This window comes from Macrobrachium rosenbergii, chromosome 3, assembly GCF_040412425.1.
Source record: "Macrobrachium rosenbergii isolate ZJJX-2024 chromosome 3, ASM4041242v1, whole genome shotgun sequence".
NCBI classification, from domain to species: domain Eukaryota; kingdom Metazoa; phylum Arthropoda; class Malacostraca; order Decapoda; family Palaemonidae; genus Macrobrachium; species Macrobrachium rosenbergii.
In genome coordinates this window covers 89,812,894-89,834,970 of record NC_089743.1, presented here as the reverse complement: position 1 = coordinate 89,834,970, position 22,077 = coordinate 89,812,894, and the positions used below count along the sequence as shown (strand labels likewise).

Sequence of the window (22,077 nt, the reverse complement as noted above, 5' to 3'; positions counted from 1 at the left end):
ATATATATATATACATATAACAAAGCACAGATTCCACGAAAAGACCAGGGGGAGAGAAAAACAGGAAATATTTTTTTTCATAACTTTTCAACACTAACAACTATCATACAACATGCTGCAAAAGTTCCAATAGGATGAGATAAAAACGTTAATGGGACACTGGAAAAGTCTACCCTCTGGAAGAAACTACCACCAATTCCCTCGTATCTCGTCATTAAAGAAGAAGGAAATGTTGAGAAACAAAACTAGTTTTTCTTTAAAAACTCACTCATAAAAATTTAGTTAACATAAGGTTTGCGGTGACGTTCCGTTTCAGTTTCACGGCATTGAAATTCCCGGAAGGTTTTTGTAAGACAACTCCAATCAAATCATCGGACAGTACATGCATTTCTTCTTCATTCTCAGACATGCATGATTTCATTTTCCCGGCAAGTCCCAGCGCCATTAAAGTGAAATTTCCTGTGCCTGTCGCCATTACATCGTGAGGAGTCGCCAGTGTAACTTTACGTTCATAGGCTACTAAAATACACACAGCGAATATAAACGTAGTAGACCAATTATACTGCTTAATCTCGTTAAAAAAAAATTCAAATTTCAAGCATATGCATACCCTAACTACATTTCGACTGGAATAGAATCTGTCAATGAGAATAATACTTTTGGTGGATGCTATTTGACCAGAGTGACTTTCAGGAAATAAAAATAATTAAAAAAACATTACTAAAAAATTAGATATTACTTTACTTTATAAACGGACAAATTTAAACTAACGCACTGAACACCGGATACCTATAGCAAATCTATTAATATTTCGAAGAAAATAAATGAATTTAATCGCAGTCTGACGTTAGAAAGAATCTGCTCCACGGCGTAAAAAAATTAATGATTAAATTACGACCGATATAAAAAAATAAATCGCAGTGTAACTGGTAATTAGATTTCGAAAGTAACTTAAGAGATGACTGAACATTACAATTCAAAAATGATTAAATACGCAGAATAAGCACGTCAATTATTCTGTAGCCAATATTCAAGAGCAAATCAATTAGAAATTAACATAAAATCTACCAGACGCCGAAAAGCAAGACCCACCGCGCCGACAAGATGTCACAGCGAAAGGCATCGAGGAAAAAAAAAAAAAAAAATCTAAAACTTGATCCTCTGTATCAGTACCTGGGGTGACGATAGACCTGAGGGAGGAGAGTTGGAGGAGGAGGATGTGTTGTTGTTGTTGGTTGAGGACAAGAAGGCGGAGGGACTGCTACAGGCATTCGTTGGCGAGGATGAGGAGGCATCGCAACGATCGTCATCGGCTGTACGTACCTGCGGGAAGAGACAAATGGCGCAGGTGAGTAAAAAAAGGGTTACCTGATTGAATGGCTCCATTATTATAATGTTTTACTATCTAAAGCAAAACACAAAAATGGTGAAATAATATGATGGCCACAAAGCAATAAATACTTTATATTTATGGAAGGAATAAAAAAAAAAAAGGTTGTAAGCCCCCTGAAGATGGCTTAGTGAGATAGCCAACACCGGTCAGGATTTATAAGCGTTTTCCATTACTTTCTTGTGATGTCTGATGAATCACTTCACATATCAAGAGTGATAATAAACACACACAAATATATATATATATACATATACATGTGGGTGTTTTTATATATATATATATATATATATATATATATATATATATATATATATATATATATATATATATATATATATACTTCTCACACACACTATATATATATATATATATATATATATATATATATATATATATATATATATATATATATATATATATATATAAGTAATTTTTAATAAACTTACTTCTATCCCGTTAGAAGTTCATCAAGTAAAAATCACAAACACAGAAGTAACATAACTAACACCAACTGTTTGCAACATCCATTCAGATATATTAGCACAGTCTTCTTTATTTACCGACACTGCGTGCTTAGTATTCAATAACGTTGGCTAAACCCTCTGATACCATCTTAGGTACACAACATCTAAAATGATTACAATAAATACTGGTACTTGTGTCCTATGAATTCCTCTATCTGAATCACGTATTTTGTACTGAATCTTATTATCATTGTTAATGAAAGGCAAATGTAGTGGGACATTAGATATTTATGAAATCAAGATCTTCTTGCTATAAAGGAAGTATGGGGTCTCCCCACTAGTTAAAATACCCTTCCAGACTGTATCAGAGAGAGAGAGAAAGAGAGAGAGAGATTAGGAAAACCATTTACCATAAATTACGAATGTGTTCAACACGTCAGGAATCCTGTATAGGAGGAGAGAGAGAGAGAGAGAGAGAGAGAGAGAGAGAGAGAGAGAGAGAAGAGAACCATTTACATGAATGTATTTCAAACGTCAGGAACCCTGCATTAGAAAGAGAGAGAGAGCCATTTACATTACATATTCAACGTCAGGAACCCTGCATTGCAGATAGATTCAAGAGTCAGAGAACCCTGCATTAGAGAGAGACCGAAAAAGCATTAACTCAGTTTTTGAAACCCACAAAAAGTCAAGTTACAGAGATCTTATTTCAAGGCGCAACAGAGGTCATGACCTCCGAGAGAACCAGTGACCACCTGTTTCCAAACTTAGGCCTACTAATCACCCAGGCGAGAGTAACCTGTCCGGAACCATCAAAATACTAGATCACGTGCAGTGGGCGTGGCAGCTAAAGGTACGCCTTTTAAAAGGAAAGTAAATTTATTGGTATGATACACGCAGACCCACCGAGTACTTTGTGGTGATTACATCAGCGATGGTAATGAGAAGGGACTGTGGTGGTAAGGACAGGTAAGAGTGATGGAAATTTCAAGGTGACCTGCTATTCATTACCAGAGAGTAATAAGAAAGAAGCGTCAACAAAAATCTTCATGATGATTACACCAATGGCGATGACCCTATATTTGGAATAACAGCAGCAGAATAATGGAAAATTTCAAGTAAATCAATAAATTTCCGACTCGAAACAATAATAATGAGAACTCACCAATAATTAAAATAATAACGATAATTTCAGTATACTAAAAAATTCACTGAATGGTCAAGATAAGAAAGACAAACACTAATCATAATAATAATCAATTTTGAGATAACAACATCTAATTCATTAGCATGTTTACAACAATCAGAAATAACAAAAAATTAAACAAATAAGGAAATTTTAATGCAATAAACAATTCGTTACCACAGTTACAGTGACGAGAAAGCACACTAATAATATAGGCCGACGTAGCAACTAAAAAATCATTGCTAAGATTATAATAATATAAAAAAGAAACAGTAACTAAATTATTAAAATTACCCTCAAATCCATTTTAAAAATATCTATAAAATGGCGTCCCTCAATCAGAATTGCTAATAACACATTTGATTGTCAACGAAAACAGGTAAACGGAACAAGTCTTTAGAATTCAAACTTACGCAAATTTACTTGGTAGCCTACAAAAATATAATAATTAGATACAAACAAAAGTAAATTGACATCTTAATTTATTTCATTCATGATAAACCATCCATCAAACAAACGAGGAAGAATCTCCTGAACAAAGTCTACATTTCTACGTGAAATTGAGCCGAGATCTTAGGCAAGCTGTACTTTGAGGAAACTAGATATTTTACAGAGAGAGAGAGAGAGAGAGAGAGAGAGAGAGAGACTCTTGCATTATCAAGTAAGTTTCCCTTATACAAAATTTTGCTGTTACTCATTTAGCTTCCATTCAATGTATAAGTGAATTAGGGGAGGGCAGCAAGGTGTATGCAGAAGATTCGAAAACGACTTGGAGTGTCTGTGGAAGCAAAGGGATGGAGTGTATGAAGATTTTTGAGCCAACTCTCATTTATAGGGGCTAACTGAGAATGCTGATTGCGAAAGAAAAAATAAGTTTGAAGCCTTTGAGAAACGATGTTTGCCTAGCATATGTGGCATAAGAGTTAAAGGGGTGAGAAATATGTAGAAAAATAGGAAAAAAATTTAGTAAAAAATTTAGTATCTACACGTGAAATGGCTGGTCAGGGTTTGAAAGCAAGAAAGAATTGTATGTGGTACAGAGTCTGTAACGAGTTCAACGTGCTGCTGATGAGCCTCCTGTGCAGGTGTACGAAGCTGATAACAGCATTTAACTTTTATGCATAAGTTGATTCGTGAGTGAGTAAATAATGAATAAATATGGAAAATACCACATGTTTTTTCCGGGAGTCACTCTTGTAAAAGGACACGCCTTAACCTTGAGATATATATATATATATATATATATATATATATATATATATATATATATATATATATATATATATATATATATATATAATATAATATATATATATATATATATATATACATATATATATATATATATATATATATATATATATATATATATATATATATATATATATCAAATATAAGGCCCATAAAAACGCCAAAATGTGGAAAATAAGGCTACATTTCAGAACCAAACTGTTTCTCTCCTCAGGCAAATTCCTTATATTTGATGGAATTCTGTTTTAACAAAAAATATTTCACAGTCATATATATATGTATATATAAATGTATATATATATATATATATATATATATATATATATATATATATGTGTGTGTGTGTGTGTGTGTGTGTGTGTGTGTGTGTATATATGTGTATATATATGTATATCTATATAATTTAGTGACTAGAAATATAGAAGGTGTGTAACATCTATAGGCGTAGCTGGGATTAATTAAGCAGTGATTCTTTGATAAATGTGTACAGGTCATCTAATATGGGGGGGGAGAGAGAGAGAATGGAATAGAGGTGAAAAGGCAATAATTAATTGGGCTGACTAACGTTATCATAATTTCACCTGAACAAAACTGAAGAAACGAACACAGTAGAACCTAGGGCTTACTCATTGCCTGCACTACAGAGAGAGAGAGAGAGAGAGAGAGAGAGAGAGAGAGAGAGATTCAATAAGTTCAAAATGTTCTTAATTCTAAATAACAATTTGCAAGAAAGGGCCAGCCGTTTTAAACCCGAAACTCTAAAGTACAAGAAATGAATTCGAGTTTGCTGCGCCTGTACTCAAGAGGAAAAACATTTTGCCAGTGGACGCGTGGAGTTACACACACACACACACACACACACACACACACACACACACACACACACACACACACGAAGCGAAAATGATTCAAAAGTGACCAAGTTCATCCGACAAACTCGGACTCGAACGGAGCGCAAAAAAAAAAAAATCGACAAGACAATGCAGACAAGACCCACGGCGTTCGTTTTGGCTTTACGATGATCGCAAGCAATATCACACCGATATGAGGCACTCGCAGAAAACTAATAGTACACGCGCTGCAAACGGCGATCGCCCAGCGCAAACAGGCGATTGAACACGAGATGGCCCGCGATAAGGCCCCGAGAGCGCTCCGGAAAAGGCCCGAGTTACCAAACGCGAGCCAGATTGCAGCGGAGGACGATAAAGGCGCGAACGAAAATGGTCCGGAATCCAGGATTAAGAAGTCTATAAGGGATCGAACACCAGCGGGGAGGAGACAGATGGGGCGAGGGTTAATTTCTCCGACTCCAGCATCTCTTAAACAAACATCTGCCCTCCATTAAAATCCCTCGTAAAGAGGACTCGGTCGTAAATAAGGGTGGACGTGCGCTTGCGCGCTTTATGACGTCGGGTGAAGGATAGCCATCGAGATTCATATTTGATGAGCTTTGCTTCCAAAGGGGAAAAACCTGATGCAGGCACACGCAAGCACGCGATTTTCGCTTCTAATCACAGGGCAATAATGAGGGAAATTGTGTCGCATTCAGTTATTAAGCTGGCGACAAAAATGGCAGTGATAAACGGGTTTCCTCAAAATGTCATCGTATACAACCGCATACTCATAGCTACATGCATATTTACCAGCAATGAAATGCAAACCTAAGTGGAAAATATTAACAAAATGCCCTATATAACAGCACATTCATACCATCTTGCACATTTACAAGCAATGAAACGCAGACACACATACAAGTATAAAGTATATACATACATAAATGTATGCGTGTATATAATATATATATATATATATATATATATATATATATATATATATATATATATATATATATATATATAATCTGTGTGTATGTGTGTGTGCAGGGCCGCGATATTAAGAGCGGTATTCGCTTACAAACAAGGTAACAAAATTCTAAGTATAATAAGAAATGAACATATGGCGGCCAATATAAAAGTAAAAAAATAATAATAATACGGAAGTGAATAAAAATATAGCTAACGTGTGACCTCCATCACACAATGAGCTATAGAAATAAATAATAAAAGGTGTGAAAATAACAACAGTAAGTTGTGGTAACACAAACACCAAGCGAATAATAGCCAGTCGCTAATTACAACTTTACACGCTTCGGCAACTCGGCAATTATTGCATTTTCTCTTAAGCAGATGCTATAACAAGGCGCGTGTGCGGTTCGCCTTACCGCAAGAGCTGCGGTGCGGTTGCTTGATACCGCAACAGCTTAAGCGTGCGTGCAAGAGCAAAAAAAAAAAAAAAAAAAAAAAAATCAAGAAAACCACATAAACTTACAAACAAAAACTTTTAAAATAATATGACAGAATTCTTCGTCAACACAGGAATCATGAAGCGCAGTAAATTCGTCGCCTAATGAGAGATTATTGCTGACAGATACGCACGACTCTGCAGGATTAAGGAACTGCATAAATACGAGGAATTCACAAGATGAGAAAAATGAGCGGTTACAACTCAATAATTATTTTCATGGAGAATGGCGATCTCAGTTGAAGCTTCTATGAAAGGTTCCAGTTCATGACATGCTTAAGTTACGAGGTCAAGAAAGTTATTGAGTGTGCATATAGGCGCTTGGGACATGAATAAATTGAAAACAAGAATGATCGGTAATTATTCGTTAATTTCTCGCTTCTGACACGAAATGTTTTTTCTCGAATATTTTTTCCTAAATCTTACGCTGTGCTTTGTGTTTTTTGGGTATCACTGATGCCTTCAATCCCTCATTCTTTGCGTCTTCCCCCCTCCTACCCTCCCTAAGGGTTAAGGGACATGGTTTCCAAGTGGAGAAATAACAAAAATGAATGACATATGCCAACAAAGATGAGTAAACGTAACCAGTCCCTCTTGCTTTATTTACTACACTCGTAAGGATGAAACTCTTCTGTCAGACGATCCACACCGTTACCAATGTTTTCTCAGACAATAAACAAACACACACACGCACACCATACACCTTCGCCTTTGTACCCTTAACGGAGTTGGTTGGTTTCACACAAACATTTTGGGATGAGGTTGCTGGCCCGGTGCCCTTCTCGCAGCTGCTACTTACAAAAGTTCACTCCTCATGTCGAAAGAGGGTTTTGGGACTTGACGGAAACTTGCAAACAGCGCATCTCCTCGCCCGTGAATCGAATCCTGTTTCCTTTGCAGATGAGGAGAATATAATGGAAACTTGATCACTATGTCCTATGTTTTGAGCTTCCACAATATATATATATATATATATATATATATATATATATATATATATATATATATATATATATATGCATCGATACATGTACACATTCGTTACCGGGGTCTAAGCGATGTCAGGCAGGGCAGCCGATCAGGCTACGGCCTACCCCAACGCCAAATCAAAGTCCTTCAAAGAAGGCATCTTGCTTTACCCCATATAAAAATGGGAAAAGCACGTTAAAACGAAGAAGAAGAAGAAGAATAATATATATATATATATATATATATATATATATATATATATATATATATATATATATACTCTTTTGGCTAAGATGAGGAAAATAAAGTAACCACTTGGTCATGATATGTGAGGTTTTACGTAAATATATACAAAGAGGAAGAATAAACTCTGGTCTGATTAATAACGAACACAAACATACATCTTGTAACCCTGTCATGACCATAGCAAAGGCAGTGAGTGGTGAATTCAGACTTTTAATAATACTCCCTTACATTCCTGAAACAACAAAGAACATGGTATCCTGAGATAAAAAGCAAAACCTATACCAGCGAAATCACAACAGACCACATAATCTTTACCAGGCACGATGTTAACACTGCGTTCAGCGAGATACCGCTGTCGATAAGCGAAAAGAACAGGAGGTAACGAAGAGCCAGCGAAGTTGCTAATAACCGACAGCGATTTGGCCTTCTGAAAGCTAAACACAAATGACTTTATTGTCTTTTGACTCACGAAGCGAGGAACAATTATCACCTGAGCAAGCTGTTCGGCCAAGGGGAGCGCTTAGCGCTAGCGAGGAAAATTGTAGATTCCCGAAAGTAATTATGAGAGTTCCGAAAATAAAAATGAAAATTCCAAATGCCAAAAATTAAAAAAATATGAATTTATCGTTAAGGGTTATAAAAATGGCTGTAAGAATAGAAACATTGAGAGTGGATGTAAAAATAAAAATATATTTACAATTAGCGGCATAAATTGATGAGTAAAATTAGACATAATGCAAATGGATGTCAACTGGAGATAATGTTATTAAAAATAAGAGAATTGGATGTAAAGTCTAGATGATAGAGATGAATACGATTTGCACCAGTAAAATATATGATAAAACAACTACATACAAATAATTACATGGAACTGAAGCAAAGCTGGCCCGGGATTACGCATTTCACACAAAGTTCGAACTTAATCAGACAAAAAAAAAAAAATCACAATAAATACGAAGAAAGAGCCTTTAAACTAAGTTCCGACTGAACTTAAGACAGAATGAAACAAAAGAAGATATGGCACCTAACTGCATGAGCATCTTTCTTTAATTTTCGAAAAGACGAGTGATCCCCAATTTATAAAAAGAAATGTTATAAGAAATCCTTGAATCTCGCATCGTGATGAGTGCCAAAAGAAAATAAAACTCTTTATGCAGACATAGAGAAAAAGTTCTTGCAATTAGATTAAACCTAATGAAATTAAACTAAAGTTGTCAAAGGAGAACACCTCCATTGAGGGGATAAATTCACATATGTAGGGACACCATCAAAAGCAACTTGTTCTGCAAGCTACTTATGCAAATGAAAGAGGATTCTAAGGCAGCACCACTAAATGCGATTAACCGTGCTGACCCAGATCTAAGTTGCAACTAGGTCAATCCGTCGTGGGAGGAGGGACGGCATTAGAATCAGGGCCACCTGTTCAAGGTACTGGATTGGCCAATTTTGATAAGAGGGATCAAGCAACCACTGATTACATTAGCACTATGTTTACGTAGTGGCAACGAGAACGATCTATTGATTGAAAAAAGAATATAAATACTGCCATAAGTGGCATAAATTTGCTAATTGCTTTGTTATGTGTCCCTTTAGATAAACTTTTAAAAATTCCTACTTTTGGAAATTGTCTCACCGCACGGTTGCCTTTCCCACAGGGGGGGCATACTAAATTTGGTTGAATTACGACCAGTGGTAATTGTGTAAATTAATTTTTGAACAATTTAAACAGAAATAAAGACGGAAAAAGAACCATTCTTTCAGACCTACCAAACGTCAAACTGCAAGGCATAAGGTTAGATCTAAAAGGTCTTCTAGTAAGAAAGCTATGTTCCTATTCCTTGCTGGCATCAGAAGCTATTAAGATTTCAGAAAAGCTTTAAGCAAAAAGTTACAGTTAACTCCGTATAATCTTAGCCTTGTCAACCTGACAGGCAAGGCCCTGGACCGGTAATGTATCCTAGTAGGGAAGGCACCTTTTCAATATAAGAGCCATGTCTTATAAACATCGAAAGTTATTAGGAATTACAAAAATCTCTAATCAAAATCTTAAAGTTTTCGTTAAGCAATATTTACCCCTAACCCAAAGTCAAACTGATGGATGGCAGGGATTCGTTCGGAAGGGTATTCCAATAAGGAAACTACCCACTAACTGCGGAAGGTCTACCTCTTAAGCCTCTAAAACTACTGAGCCTTTAAACGATAAAAAAATTACCCTGCTATTCAAGGACTTCGCCGACGATGCCCGGAGGTGTCATTAGCTATCATCCCGGCGAGCTTGAAAAAAAAAAAATCGAAAAAAAACTATAAAAAAAAACTCGAAGTTGATTTTACGAATTTATAGACCGCGGAAACAATTATAAAGCACGGAAGACACTTCGATAAGGCACTTTATAGTGAAAAGGATCTTTTCATTTGCCTTAGAAGGACAAAAACCAAGGGATGATGTTTTTTGGAATTCAATGCTTCAGTGCAATATTACGCTAATTAATGCATGAAAAAAACTGATAATACAGGCTAGAAATCATAATGGCCTAAGGGAAACAGTCGATTGAACGACAGACGAATAATAATAATAATAATAATAATAATAATAATAATAATAATAATAATAATAATAATAATGAATTCTAGGAGCTCATTAAGAAAAACTTCATGGTCTTCTGACCTGTCCTACACAAATTACGCTCACTTCTAATAATAATAATAATATAATAATAATAATAATAATAATAATAATAATAATATGTAATAATATGCCAATAATAATAATAATAATAATAATAATAATAATAATAATAATAATAATAATAATAATAAATAAAGGAAGAAGGCCCTCTTTGAGGCAAGTTTTGTTGAATAAAATGTCTGCATTTTGCGACTTGATTTCATACTGAGTTTTCCCAATTCTTCTAACAATTCGCTTTTCCTAATATTGACGTGCGGGAAAAGGTAGAAGAACTGAAAAACTCAGTATAAAACCAGTTCAAAAATGCAGACATTTTATTCAACAAAATAATAATAATAATAATAATAATAATAATAATAATAATAATAATAATAATAATAATTTCAAGCTGGACACTCCCGATCCGCGCAAGAAAGGCATCCGTCAGTCGTTCCGAAAAGCGACCAATAAAAGGTGAGATAAATGAAGGTGACTAGACCTTTGGAACATGACGGATGGAGACGAATGAGTAGATGGCGAGAAGGGTCAAAACAACGCCCACCTGTCATCCTGCCATCAAAGGGGCACCCGTAATTAACCGGCGACCGATGGGTGACCATTCATCATGATCTCAACTACAAGGGACTGCCTCGCTGTCGAAGCCCATAATGGTTGTGGGCGTTGTTGCGTCATTTCGGAGGGCACACGTGGTTATTTTGGTTGTTGGTGGTTACTATAATAATGATGATGTTGATATTCTTTTTTATATATTAGCATTGAAACTGTCACTGGTGTTATCTAAAGTACCTTTATATACGAGTATTTCTTATAGACTGAACTAAGCATAGGTTATATTCCTGCAGATATATATATATATTTATATATATATATATATATATATATATATATATATATACATATATAATGTATATATATATATATATATATATGTATGTATATATATATATATATATATATATATATATATATATATATATGTATGTATTACTATAGGACCTCATTCAAACTGGATATATCTAATGGAGTATTTATTCAGAAAAAGTTACAAAACTTTCTTGGACAAACAGTCCTCATTATCACGTGTTCTGTTAGTAATTCTACTAATGCAAAAAGAACAATTTGCATGGATAAAAAGTTCATATATATAAATATATGTATATAATATACTATATATAATATATATATATATATATATATATATATATATATATATATACAGTATATATATATTAATAGTACTCCTCCTCCTCCCGGAAAAGACATGAAAACGAAGTTCATACTTTAACTACTGAATCGTGTATGAACTCTGTGCAGACATCTTCCAGAATATCAGTACCATCATACGCTTGCAAAGATGCGCCATCAACAGCACATCAAATACTGTGCCATTCACCTCTATGTTGGAAGGACTTCTTTCTTCGTTATTGAAGTTCATCCTCACAGTTCCCTTTCCTGTCTTTTCTTCCTCTTCTCTTTTATCTCAGTCTTTCCGAATTGTACACTCTTTTTCACCTGTCACTCTCCATCCTTCTCACATGACCGGACCATCTCAAAATACTTATCCATCCCTCATTTATGCTAAGCTTTTTTACCACTTCTGCCTACATCCACGTTTGTCACCCTTTCAATTCTTACGTTACATCTATCAAGAAAACATCTCATCTCTGCAAGTTTATCTTTTTTCATATCATTTGCATTCTACACCACACTCCGTTTTCATAGAGGAGAGTTGCCTCAACAATCCCATCATGCTTCCCAATCTTGGCTTTCACAGATACACCAAGCTCCCTCTCAATCGTTTACTCGTAACCCGCTGTAAAGGAAGGTTTAATTATTCTAACTGACATCTTTCTCTTATTCTGTCGATATCGTTAACTCGGCAGAACATTTACATGAATCCTACTTTCGATTCCCGGCTCTTCCTTAATAACATTAGCTCTTCCATCTTCTTGGTTTCAGTTTACATTATTAACCTAATTTTCGTTGACGTCAATGGCTTTCTCTTCGTTGCAAGGTAACCAACTCTTTCAGTAGTCGCGGAAATTTCTTCTCACTATCCCCAATCAGTGTTGCATTTTCTGCAATCAGTCATTCCCAAACTAAGACGACTCAATTTTCTTTTCCACACAATATTACACCTATATCCAGTGTTTTTTTCCTCTGACTTCTAACAAAGATAGTAAATAGCATTAGAGACGTAACTCATCCTTGTCTCACCCCCATTAAAACCTAGACAATCACTCGCCTGCATATAAACTCCAATGTATTCTAACACACGCCTCATGAAACTTTTAATTGCTCTTAGCAACTGATCTCCAACACCACGGAATCTCCAATTCTCCACACTGCCTCTATAACGATTCTGCCATAAGCCTTTTCCAGGTTCATGTACGACAAATATTTTTTCTCCTTACTTTCAAAATTCTTAAATAACTATTCGATAACAAACATTGGCGCCACAAACTCTCCCTTTTAAAAACCAATAATATTCTCGCCCTGTCAAGTGTCTTCCTTTCGCAATCAAGGATCCTACCTGGTGCCTTCCTTGATATATTTAGTTATGTCATGCCCATATAAGTCTCCTCAATCACATTCGCCCAGTTCTTCGGGAAAGTCCTTCGTCCTGGTATGCCAAGCTATCACACTTTCACCGCCGCAAAGTCACATCTCACTCGCAATCAAGCCAGTATTAAATGTCTTTCCATTCTTCAAGCTATCAACTGCGCTTACAATGTCCTGAACAATTATAGCCAATATACTGTGTATATACTGTATATATATACATAATATATATTTACACATATAGATGATAGATAGATAGGCAGATAGTTAGGAAGATAAGTATACATATATAAGCATATATGCGTGTGGTCTTTCCATTCTTCAAGCTATCAATTGCACTTACAATGTCCTCAACAGTTATAGCCAATATATTGTACACACACACACACACACACACACACACACACACACACACACACACATATATATATATATATATATATATATGTATATATATATAGTATATATTTTGCAGTATATATATATATACTGTATATATATATAAAGTATATATTTTCCTTGTGTGAGTGTGTATACGCACACATACACACACACATATATATAAATGTGTGTGTGTATATACAGTATGTGTGCGTAAACGTGTGCGTATACACACTCACAAAAAAAAAAACAAAATTCGAAGTCACCAACACGAGAACAGCCTGACGGCACCTAGCGCATCCTCCCCCCAACTCTTCAAAGAAAAGGGACAGATAAAAAAATAGAAAAACAAAAACTCCGCAACGCCATTATCTCTCTGCCCTTTCTCTCTGACGCCCATCATCAAGGGCACCCGCCTACTTCCTATACCGTAAGAATAACCACGCCGACGGTGGCGTGGGCGGGTATCAGGATGGCAGAGATTAAGTCAAGTCGGCTTTCTCGCAACCGTGTGACTCAGGCGAATAACAAACATGTAAACATCAATAACAGCAACGAAAATAGCACAGAGTGGGTTCTCTCTCTCTCTCTCCCTCTCTCTCTCTCTCTCTCTCTCTCTCTCTCTCTCTCTCTCTCTCTTTGCTGGAGATAATTACATGATGCGTGGTATAATTCTGCTTCGAGTTATTTATAAAAATAGGCACAAAAAACAGATAAAATAATATTGATGGTTCAAATACGGCAGATGTTACACACATTCTACACACACACAAAAACGCACACAAAACACACATAATGTACATATACATACATACATACACACACATATACATATATATATGTGTGTGTATGTCAATATTGCGTAATGATGTAATATGCATTCAGCAATAAAATTTTTCAAAAAGACTTGACGGAGTTCTAGTAACACAAAACATTTCAGTTTGAAAAAGACGCAAACTAAACGTATTAACTTTCACTCCTTGTTAATTCGGTGGTCTTACAGGCGAATACATAGTTATATTCTGCTGTCTAAAAAGCGAAAAACTACCCCAGCAAAAATTAATGGTACTGGTGACCTGACCCTCACATACACTAAATGCTATCGAAATTATTAGAATTCCTCTGTGAGTGGAAGTCTCCAGCACAGAATGAGACTTGTCGGAGGTATGGAGACAAATTTGACGTAATCTATAACAAAACGAAGACCCAGTGCGTGTGTCTCTGCTCCCTAGAAACTTGAGACACATCGAAGAGACCCAATCAGCCCACAGTAACCACCGTCTGGAATTTGTTTGCGAATTTCCGTATCTGGGGAAACATTATCACCTAACAGATACCGTTGATAATGAAGCATGACTGTGTCACGGAGAATCATTATGCTACTGTTCTGATCGTAGTACCAAAGGCTTTAGGGATGTAGGTTTTGGATAAAGTTTATCCCAGAGATCATAACGACACTCTAATGCTTCCTTCGAACACGATTCGACCTCCTCTTCAGCTGAAGCATAAAGATCTCAATTAGGAAGGAGATGGGAAGCGAGAATTAAGATTTATAATGACGGGGTTCGTTTTTTTTTTTTTATTTACGGTTATCGTCATGCAGTTTTATGGGCCAGTGTTTCTTCAGCACTGTTCTTACCGTTATTATCGTGCTGTTATAATCATTTCTATTTTCTCTAACTCATTTTTACTGTTATGATGACCATCTCACTGCCTATCTGGACTGAAGGTCGCGGCTGACAGGCATACTTAGGTCTTATGATATGTATAATGTTCCTGCTTTACTTTGTTTCTCTGCCTGGACTGATATTCATTCCTTGAGTTAATTACGGCTAATGTTAGCATTAATATTATTAAGTTAATGGTATAATCCCTTTTCTATCCAGCTTGTGAATACTGCTCAGTAACGTTAGTTTAACCCACTGCTATCTTTTCATGTTTATAACACGTAGGATATTATTATTATTATTATTATTATTATTATTATTATTATTATTATTGAATGAAATTACTGAATCGGCTGCATTTAATTTCATTCAACATTACTTGCTTAAAAGAGGGTTTTCTCCGGATATATTATTATTATTATTATTATTATTATTGGATAGAGAATGCTGCATCGGCTGCATTTAATTTCATTCAACATTACTTTAAAAGAGGTTTTCTCCGATATATTGTGTGTGTATTGTATTATTGAATGGAGAATTGCTGCATCAGCTGCATTTTAATTTCATTCAACATTACTAACTTAAGAGGTTTCTCCCGATATATTATTATTGTATTATTATTATTATTATTATTATTATTATTATTATTATTATTATTATTATTATTATTATTACTGGAAGCAATGTTTGGACGCAGTTGTTCAATCTTACTTTTTTATCTAATTATGTATATTTATATTGCTTTACTGTCTCTGTACAGCAATACAATAACTACTTTGATATGTAAATACTGCAAGGATGAATGATAAACTTCAGATTTTAATCTTGAGGAAAAGCACGTTAATACTCAGCATAACTTATACTCGTATGTGTCCCAGGACGAAATATCACGTACTCCAGAGATGAAGAGTAATTACCGGATAATCACAGCCATTAAAGTCGTTCATTATTATCTTCACGTACAAAACTACTAGTCATGATGGTATAGGGATATAACGTTGCTTGAATGAGCTCTGAGTGATGAAGTAAAAATAGATAATCGGAAGATTAATTGAGGAAGAGCGCATTGGGTTTAGAGTAGGCTATGGAGCGTATAAAAAGTTTGCGTTCTTGAGCAGTTGCACAGTTGCACGTGAAGTCTGAGAACAAATGCAAGACCACAAACAAGACGTATTCTACATAATCACGAAGAACAATGACTACAGGACTGACAAAGTTGCAACGTAAAGATTAGAAGATGTAAAGTCTAGAGTTAGTTTGTGAAGAAAGCTAAAAGCCTCAAATAGACTACTGACAGCGAGTGACTGATTTGTTTTAAAAAATTGGTCTCAGACGAGGATGTCTTATCTCTCAATGGCTGCTCGATAATTTTATATCTTAGAGTGGTGACAGAAATCAAAGGAAAGAGAGGGGGCAGGATTCGCCAGCTTTTAAAGACAACAAATAGACTGAGTTTTGGTGCCAATGGCGTTTGTAGATGTTGCAGTGTTAATTACAAATTGTGAAAAGAAGTTGCAAACTGCTGAAAAACTTGGAAAATATTTGAAATAAGAGAAAGTTCAAAATGAATATTACCAAGAGTAATGTTAGGAGGATAAATGGTTGGTTTAGTCATTCACAGACTTATCTGGTAGTCAGTGTGATGAATAATGATAGGATGAAAGCTGGTAACTTACAATACAGATTAAGCAATAAAAGCTGCAGGATCTTTTGAAAAGCTCTGGAAGACAAGAAAAGTGCTCTGGGAGGCTAATAATTTTAAGCCAACCCCTATTCACTCTCAAGAGAGAAAGCAATGTGAGAAGGAATGAATGATTCCCAAAATAATTAAAGTACAGGCTGTCACGAATGAAAAACTGAGTTTACGTCTTTGTAACACTTAAAAGCAAGGGTCGCAATTACTTCGAAAGGAACGCAACAAAGTTAAGTCACTTTCCACAAACGCATTAATGCAATTCCAAGTACAAACGTAACGACCAGATATGAAGCAGGACAGAAATTAAGAGGCTGCTTCCACTCTTCCTACTCTTATCTCTGTCCACAGGATGAAATATTTACGTAACAGAGCAACCGCAGTCACTCAAGACGCCGACTTGAGCAATGCTTATAGCTAACCACAACAGGGTACCCTAGGTGTTGCGAAACTTGCATTCCTTTCACTCTTCACTCACGGAATTCATTGCGAAGTGGCTTTCTTTAGGAAATACAAAACTCGCTTACTTGAGGTTTTTATGTTTTAAGGTCAAATCTTGAAAGTCAGGATAGTGGTACAATTGTAGGCTCCTATTGGGCAATGATAGAACTTCTGTATCTATCTATCTATCTGTATATCTATCTGTCCCTCTATCTATCTATGTGTGTGTGTGTATGTGTGTGTGTACGTAAATACAAGCTAGTCCCATGCTTATATCTCTACATTAGCTTCGACGAACGACTGCCTACTAAGCACATAATCACCGTCAACGCCAACATGGACGCAAGGAGTTTTAACCTAACATATGTTATCCGTCAGTCTTCATATGGGATTCAAACCTAGGCCTCTTTCCAGAAACGCGAGTACCTTAACCACACGGGTAATCAAGGTTCGAATTCCAGTCGAAGACGGACTGATATTTTGGCATACTTTGAAACCTATGGTGTCTTTGGTAACTACAACAGTGAATTCTGTACCTGGCAGTGACTCAGCTACAGAAACTGGCAGTTCGCATGCAAGAACATCATCCCAATTTCGCAGTAAAAGACCCAAAACCCATATTACGAGAGAAGCCATCCCACCATCGCCCATATCCCGACGATGATTATTCCAAGGTTATTCCGTCAGAGAATAAAATCCCGCTCTGTGCAGTCAATGACGTCTGTCATGAGCCAACGCCAGAGTCAGTCACATCCTTTCGGTGTAAGTGGACATAAAAAACCGTTTTACATTTCTACGGGGACATGACTCCGAAAGGTTAATCTATGCGGATCCACGGGTATGATAATGCCCGCTTCCTGTCTCTCCGTGGGGATGGGGATTAATGAGTGCCTCTCAGTAAGCTTTCTATTTCTGCCTTTCATCCTATCATCATCATCTTCGTTATTCACATCATCATCATCATCATCATCTTCATTATTCATATGATCATCATCATCATCATCATCATTGTTTTCGATAAACCAAATTCAGTTACTGTAAAAGTTATGATTCATTAATTTGTACGTGTCCCCATACTATCTTTCAATATTATTTCAAATATATAACTTCTCACCAAACCTAACTCATAGACCTGAATCATGCCTGTAACAAAAGATGGAATATCATTCTTAAAACAAAAAAGGGAAAAATGGGTATCTAGTGCAAAGGAGAAGGAAATTTAATATACTTTTTTATATTTTCTGTATTAACAAAATGAGAAATAATTAGTCTCTGTACGTCCGCCCACCCGAATTCCAAGATTAGTCTGACACTGAGGTGATCAAACTCCGTGACATTTGTAAATCACGTTCCTCTGGTGTGGAACTACATTTGAAGTGATAATGAATAAAAAATAATGCAATACTTCGTCTTGTACTTCATTCAAAGCAATCTTAAAAAACTGTTTTTTTAAATGTACTGTAATGGTATATCAAGGCGAGCGCACACGCACGCACAAAACACGCTTGCGTATGTGTGTATATATATATATATATATATATATATATATATATATATATATATATATATATATATATATATATATAGGTAGACAGATAGTGAACTGTTACCTCACTTTATGAAACACTTGCTCCTTTTGATTTCCATAAGTAAGTGATCTCAAATCATAATGGTAATTTTCCTTCCTTTTGAATGAAAAAATCAACTACGCAAAGCACCCATCGCCAAGTACTCAACAAAAACTGAAAACAATGACAAAACTTCCATTTGTAAATCTAAATTCAGACGTACGACAATATCGACTTAGTTGGCAACACTTGAAACGAAAACCTCACGGAACAGAAGTGCAACTGGGTTTGCTATGATTTTTATTCTTGTGTACTTCATTCCCAAACACTTCATATAATCATTTTCCTTATCTTATCCAAACTGCTTACGTCCATCTCCTTGTTCGACGACTATACCTCATCTCCCTAGTCATTGCAATACCAGGTTAAACATATCAGTAAATTTATTTCCCAAATTTGTCCTAACCTAATTCTTCTTCTTCGTTTTAACGTGCTTTTTCCCATTTTTTTTTATATGGGGGTAAGCACGATGCCTCTTTGAAGGACTTTTGATTTGGCGTTGGGGTAGGCCGTATAATAACAACACCAATTTTAATCGCTAATTATAGGCCTATGTACAAACCCAATATTGAAAACAAACGTCTGCTAAGCTGGCAACACTGACTCTACGGCGTAATGCCCCGAGCCATAACGAAACAACCAGCCAAACTAATCTTGCGTCATTCGATCACCGAAAATACCCGCGCGATGAATCACCCGATATCTCGGTAACACGGAAGCCCTCAATCTGGCCCAGCGGCTGAATAACACAACGAAAAGACCGTCATGGTTAGGATGAGGTAAGGGCTTTCGATTACGCGGTCGGGAGTCTTCGAGAGTTAGTCATCGAAAGCGATCTCCAATGCATGCGGCTGCAGAAAGAAAGATGAAATGCGGTCAGCGTGTGAATCACACACCAGGGAAAAATTATCGACGTCACAATCTAGTTTCCGCTTCTTCTGAGTAGGTTTCAGCCCATTTGATGTACTGTGCTGTGCACGTGACTCTCGGCTTACAGCGGAAATGACATTATCTACCTTTGAAACTCGTCATTCACAAGTCTGGTAGTAGGGTTTCGTTGCAGCTGATATACTCACATCTCTCTCTCTCTCTCTCTCTCTCTCTCTCTCTCTCTCTCTCTCTCTCGTGGTCAAGTGGTACCACCGTGACACTCGCCTCTATCAGTAGTAGCAAGAGCCCCAAGTTCATTCAAGCCCACTTTCCTGAAAAAAAAAAAAACCTTTGCGCTCCTGTTTATTTAAGCAATGAATTATGCACCTGGTTCAGAGTCGAATTTTGTGGGATGCAGCTAGGAATGGAGAAAGAGGAGAGGGAGCAGAGAAGAGGTAAAAATAACAGAAGTGAGTGATTATTGGTCTATCAAAATGCATACCATCAAATAAAAAAAAAGTGGGGAATGGTTTCACTCTTGCAAGGGGGATACCAGTCATCTTTCTGTCTTTCGCCGAGTGGGTACTTGAAAAAAAAGAAACTATTATGCAACATGTTTAAGCAAACTTGAAATATAAGCAGCTATAACTTACGATAACAAAACAGATCTACTTCATGCCGTATATATGGTCAAGAAGTCCATGATCAACTGATTTTAAATGTAAAAGAAAAATAACAGAACTGACTACAAACATCTGCACGAAACTACAAAACGAACATTCAGAAAGTTTTCATCATATTACTCATCTACAGTTTCATTCATAAACTGCACAAAGCATCTGATAATCCCACCGGCATGAAACAGGCCCATATACTTTCTTCCTCCAGCTTCACATAGACAGTAACCTGAAAAAACCGATATGCTCCCTGCATCTAAAACAAAAATCGATTTAAAAATATTTTGCAATGCGCCCAGAGTTGATGACAACAATCAAATATGAATTCAAGGACTTTCGTTTGCAACAGATTTCGTCACGTCAGTATTATATCCTGAGCAGGTCTCAGTGTCGTTTTAATTTTCTGTACTGGGTCAGATATTAGACAAGTTCTAGCAACGTTGTATACAGATACACATAAAAATATACACACATATATATAAATTTCTATATATATATATATGTATATATATACATACATACACACAAAGACCACTCCTTCAATATTGTGAATATCACCTTCGCCTCTCCCCACCAATTCTTTCCCAAGAGCACCTTACATGGCAACTTAGAGTATTCCCAATGGGAGGACAAACGGACCTTCTTGATTGTCCACTGGGACTGTTGCTTTGGTACACATATATAAACTCCTAGCTCGCTGCACCTTATGCTGATGAGGTCATGACCTCCCTGGTGGTTACCATTCGTCTGACTGCTCCTGCTCCGAGGACATCCAATGCAGGGGGTGCACTTGTCAGTCTTAGAAAGACTTTACTTCTGTTGCTTTTAAAAGTCTCTTTAGTTAAAATCTTCGAGATATAGCTGTAATTATTTGCTGCGGAGGAATACAAGTTCTGGCACTATGAGGAGACCTAGCATGGTGATCACTGAATATTATTCTTTGCAACTTTACCGATTTTCATTTCGTCAGGCAAACTCTTCTTTCCCATCTGTTATGAGTCTCATTTTGCTCATGGTAAGCATGGCTACTCTACTTAACTCACGTTCTTGGCAATTCTAATACTATTAATCCACTTATTTTTCTTCTTCTTATAAGACGTATAAAATCCCAGATTTTTACCTTTCCTATATTTGACAGCTCAAAGACTCTTTATTGAATTCCACTATCGATCAACTATTTCAAACCTTATCAACTCTCGTAGTCTCAAATATCTCAAGTCCAACTCTTCTGTCCTATCACTAGGGTGTCTTATGCTCTGAAAAAAATTCAGTGGAATCTTATTTTCTATATTACCAATGTCTAGTCATCTTCTCTGCTGGCATTTAAATAATCTGTTGACACTGCTCATGAATCATGATATATCCAAGCCATTTGATAATCAGAGATAAGCCTCCGATTACCAAACGTCCTGTTTTTAGCGTTATTCTTCCCTGTGAACTCATTGAAAGTCTCTTATCTAATCACTTTGTATCCGGTGATGACATCGTGTCATCAGCTTCCATCCCAAGTTACTTTGACCAAGTTACACCATATCTCTCTTTATCCTCTCTTTATCAGGTTTCTCCTGAAATCTGCCTCTTCTCCAAATGAATGCTGTACTGATAATTCAGTTATTTATATATCAGAATGAATTGTAGTTGAAGCCACATTATTCAAATCTA

At 36.1% G+C, this 22,077-nt stretch overlaps 1 protein-coding gene across 7 annotated transcripts in view; it reads right to left on the bottom strand.

Annotated features, from left to right (window-relative positions):
• The window catches only part of Sarm (sterile alpha and armadillo motif), a 727,304-nt gene that overhangs the window by 123,512 nt on the left and 581,715 nt on the right, over window positions 1-22,077 (bottom strand). For 3 of the 7 annotated variants that reach the window (XM_067085040.1, XM_067085037.1, XM_067085035.1), the window contains one exon: window positions 1,174-1,323. The exons of the other annotated variants lie outside the window; for them this stretch is intronic. In XM_067085040.1, the coding sequence (XP_066941141.1) occupies window positions 1,174-1,323 (150 nt within the window). The remainder of the gene's footprint in view (window positions 1-1,173; window positions 1,324-22,077) is intronic. 7 annotated transcript variants of the gene reach the window in all.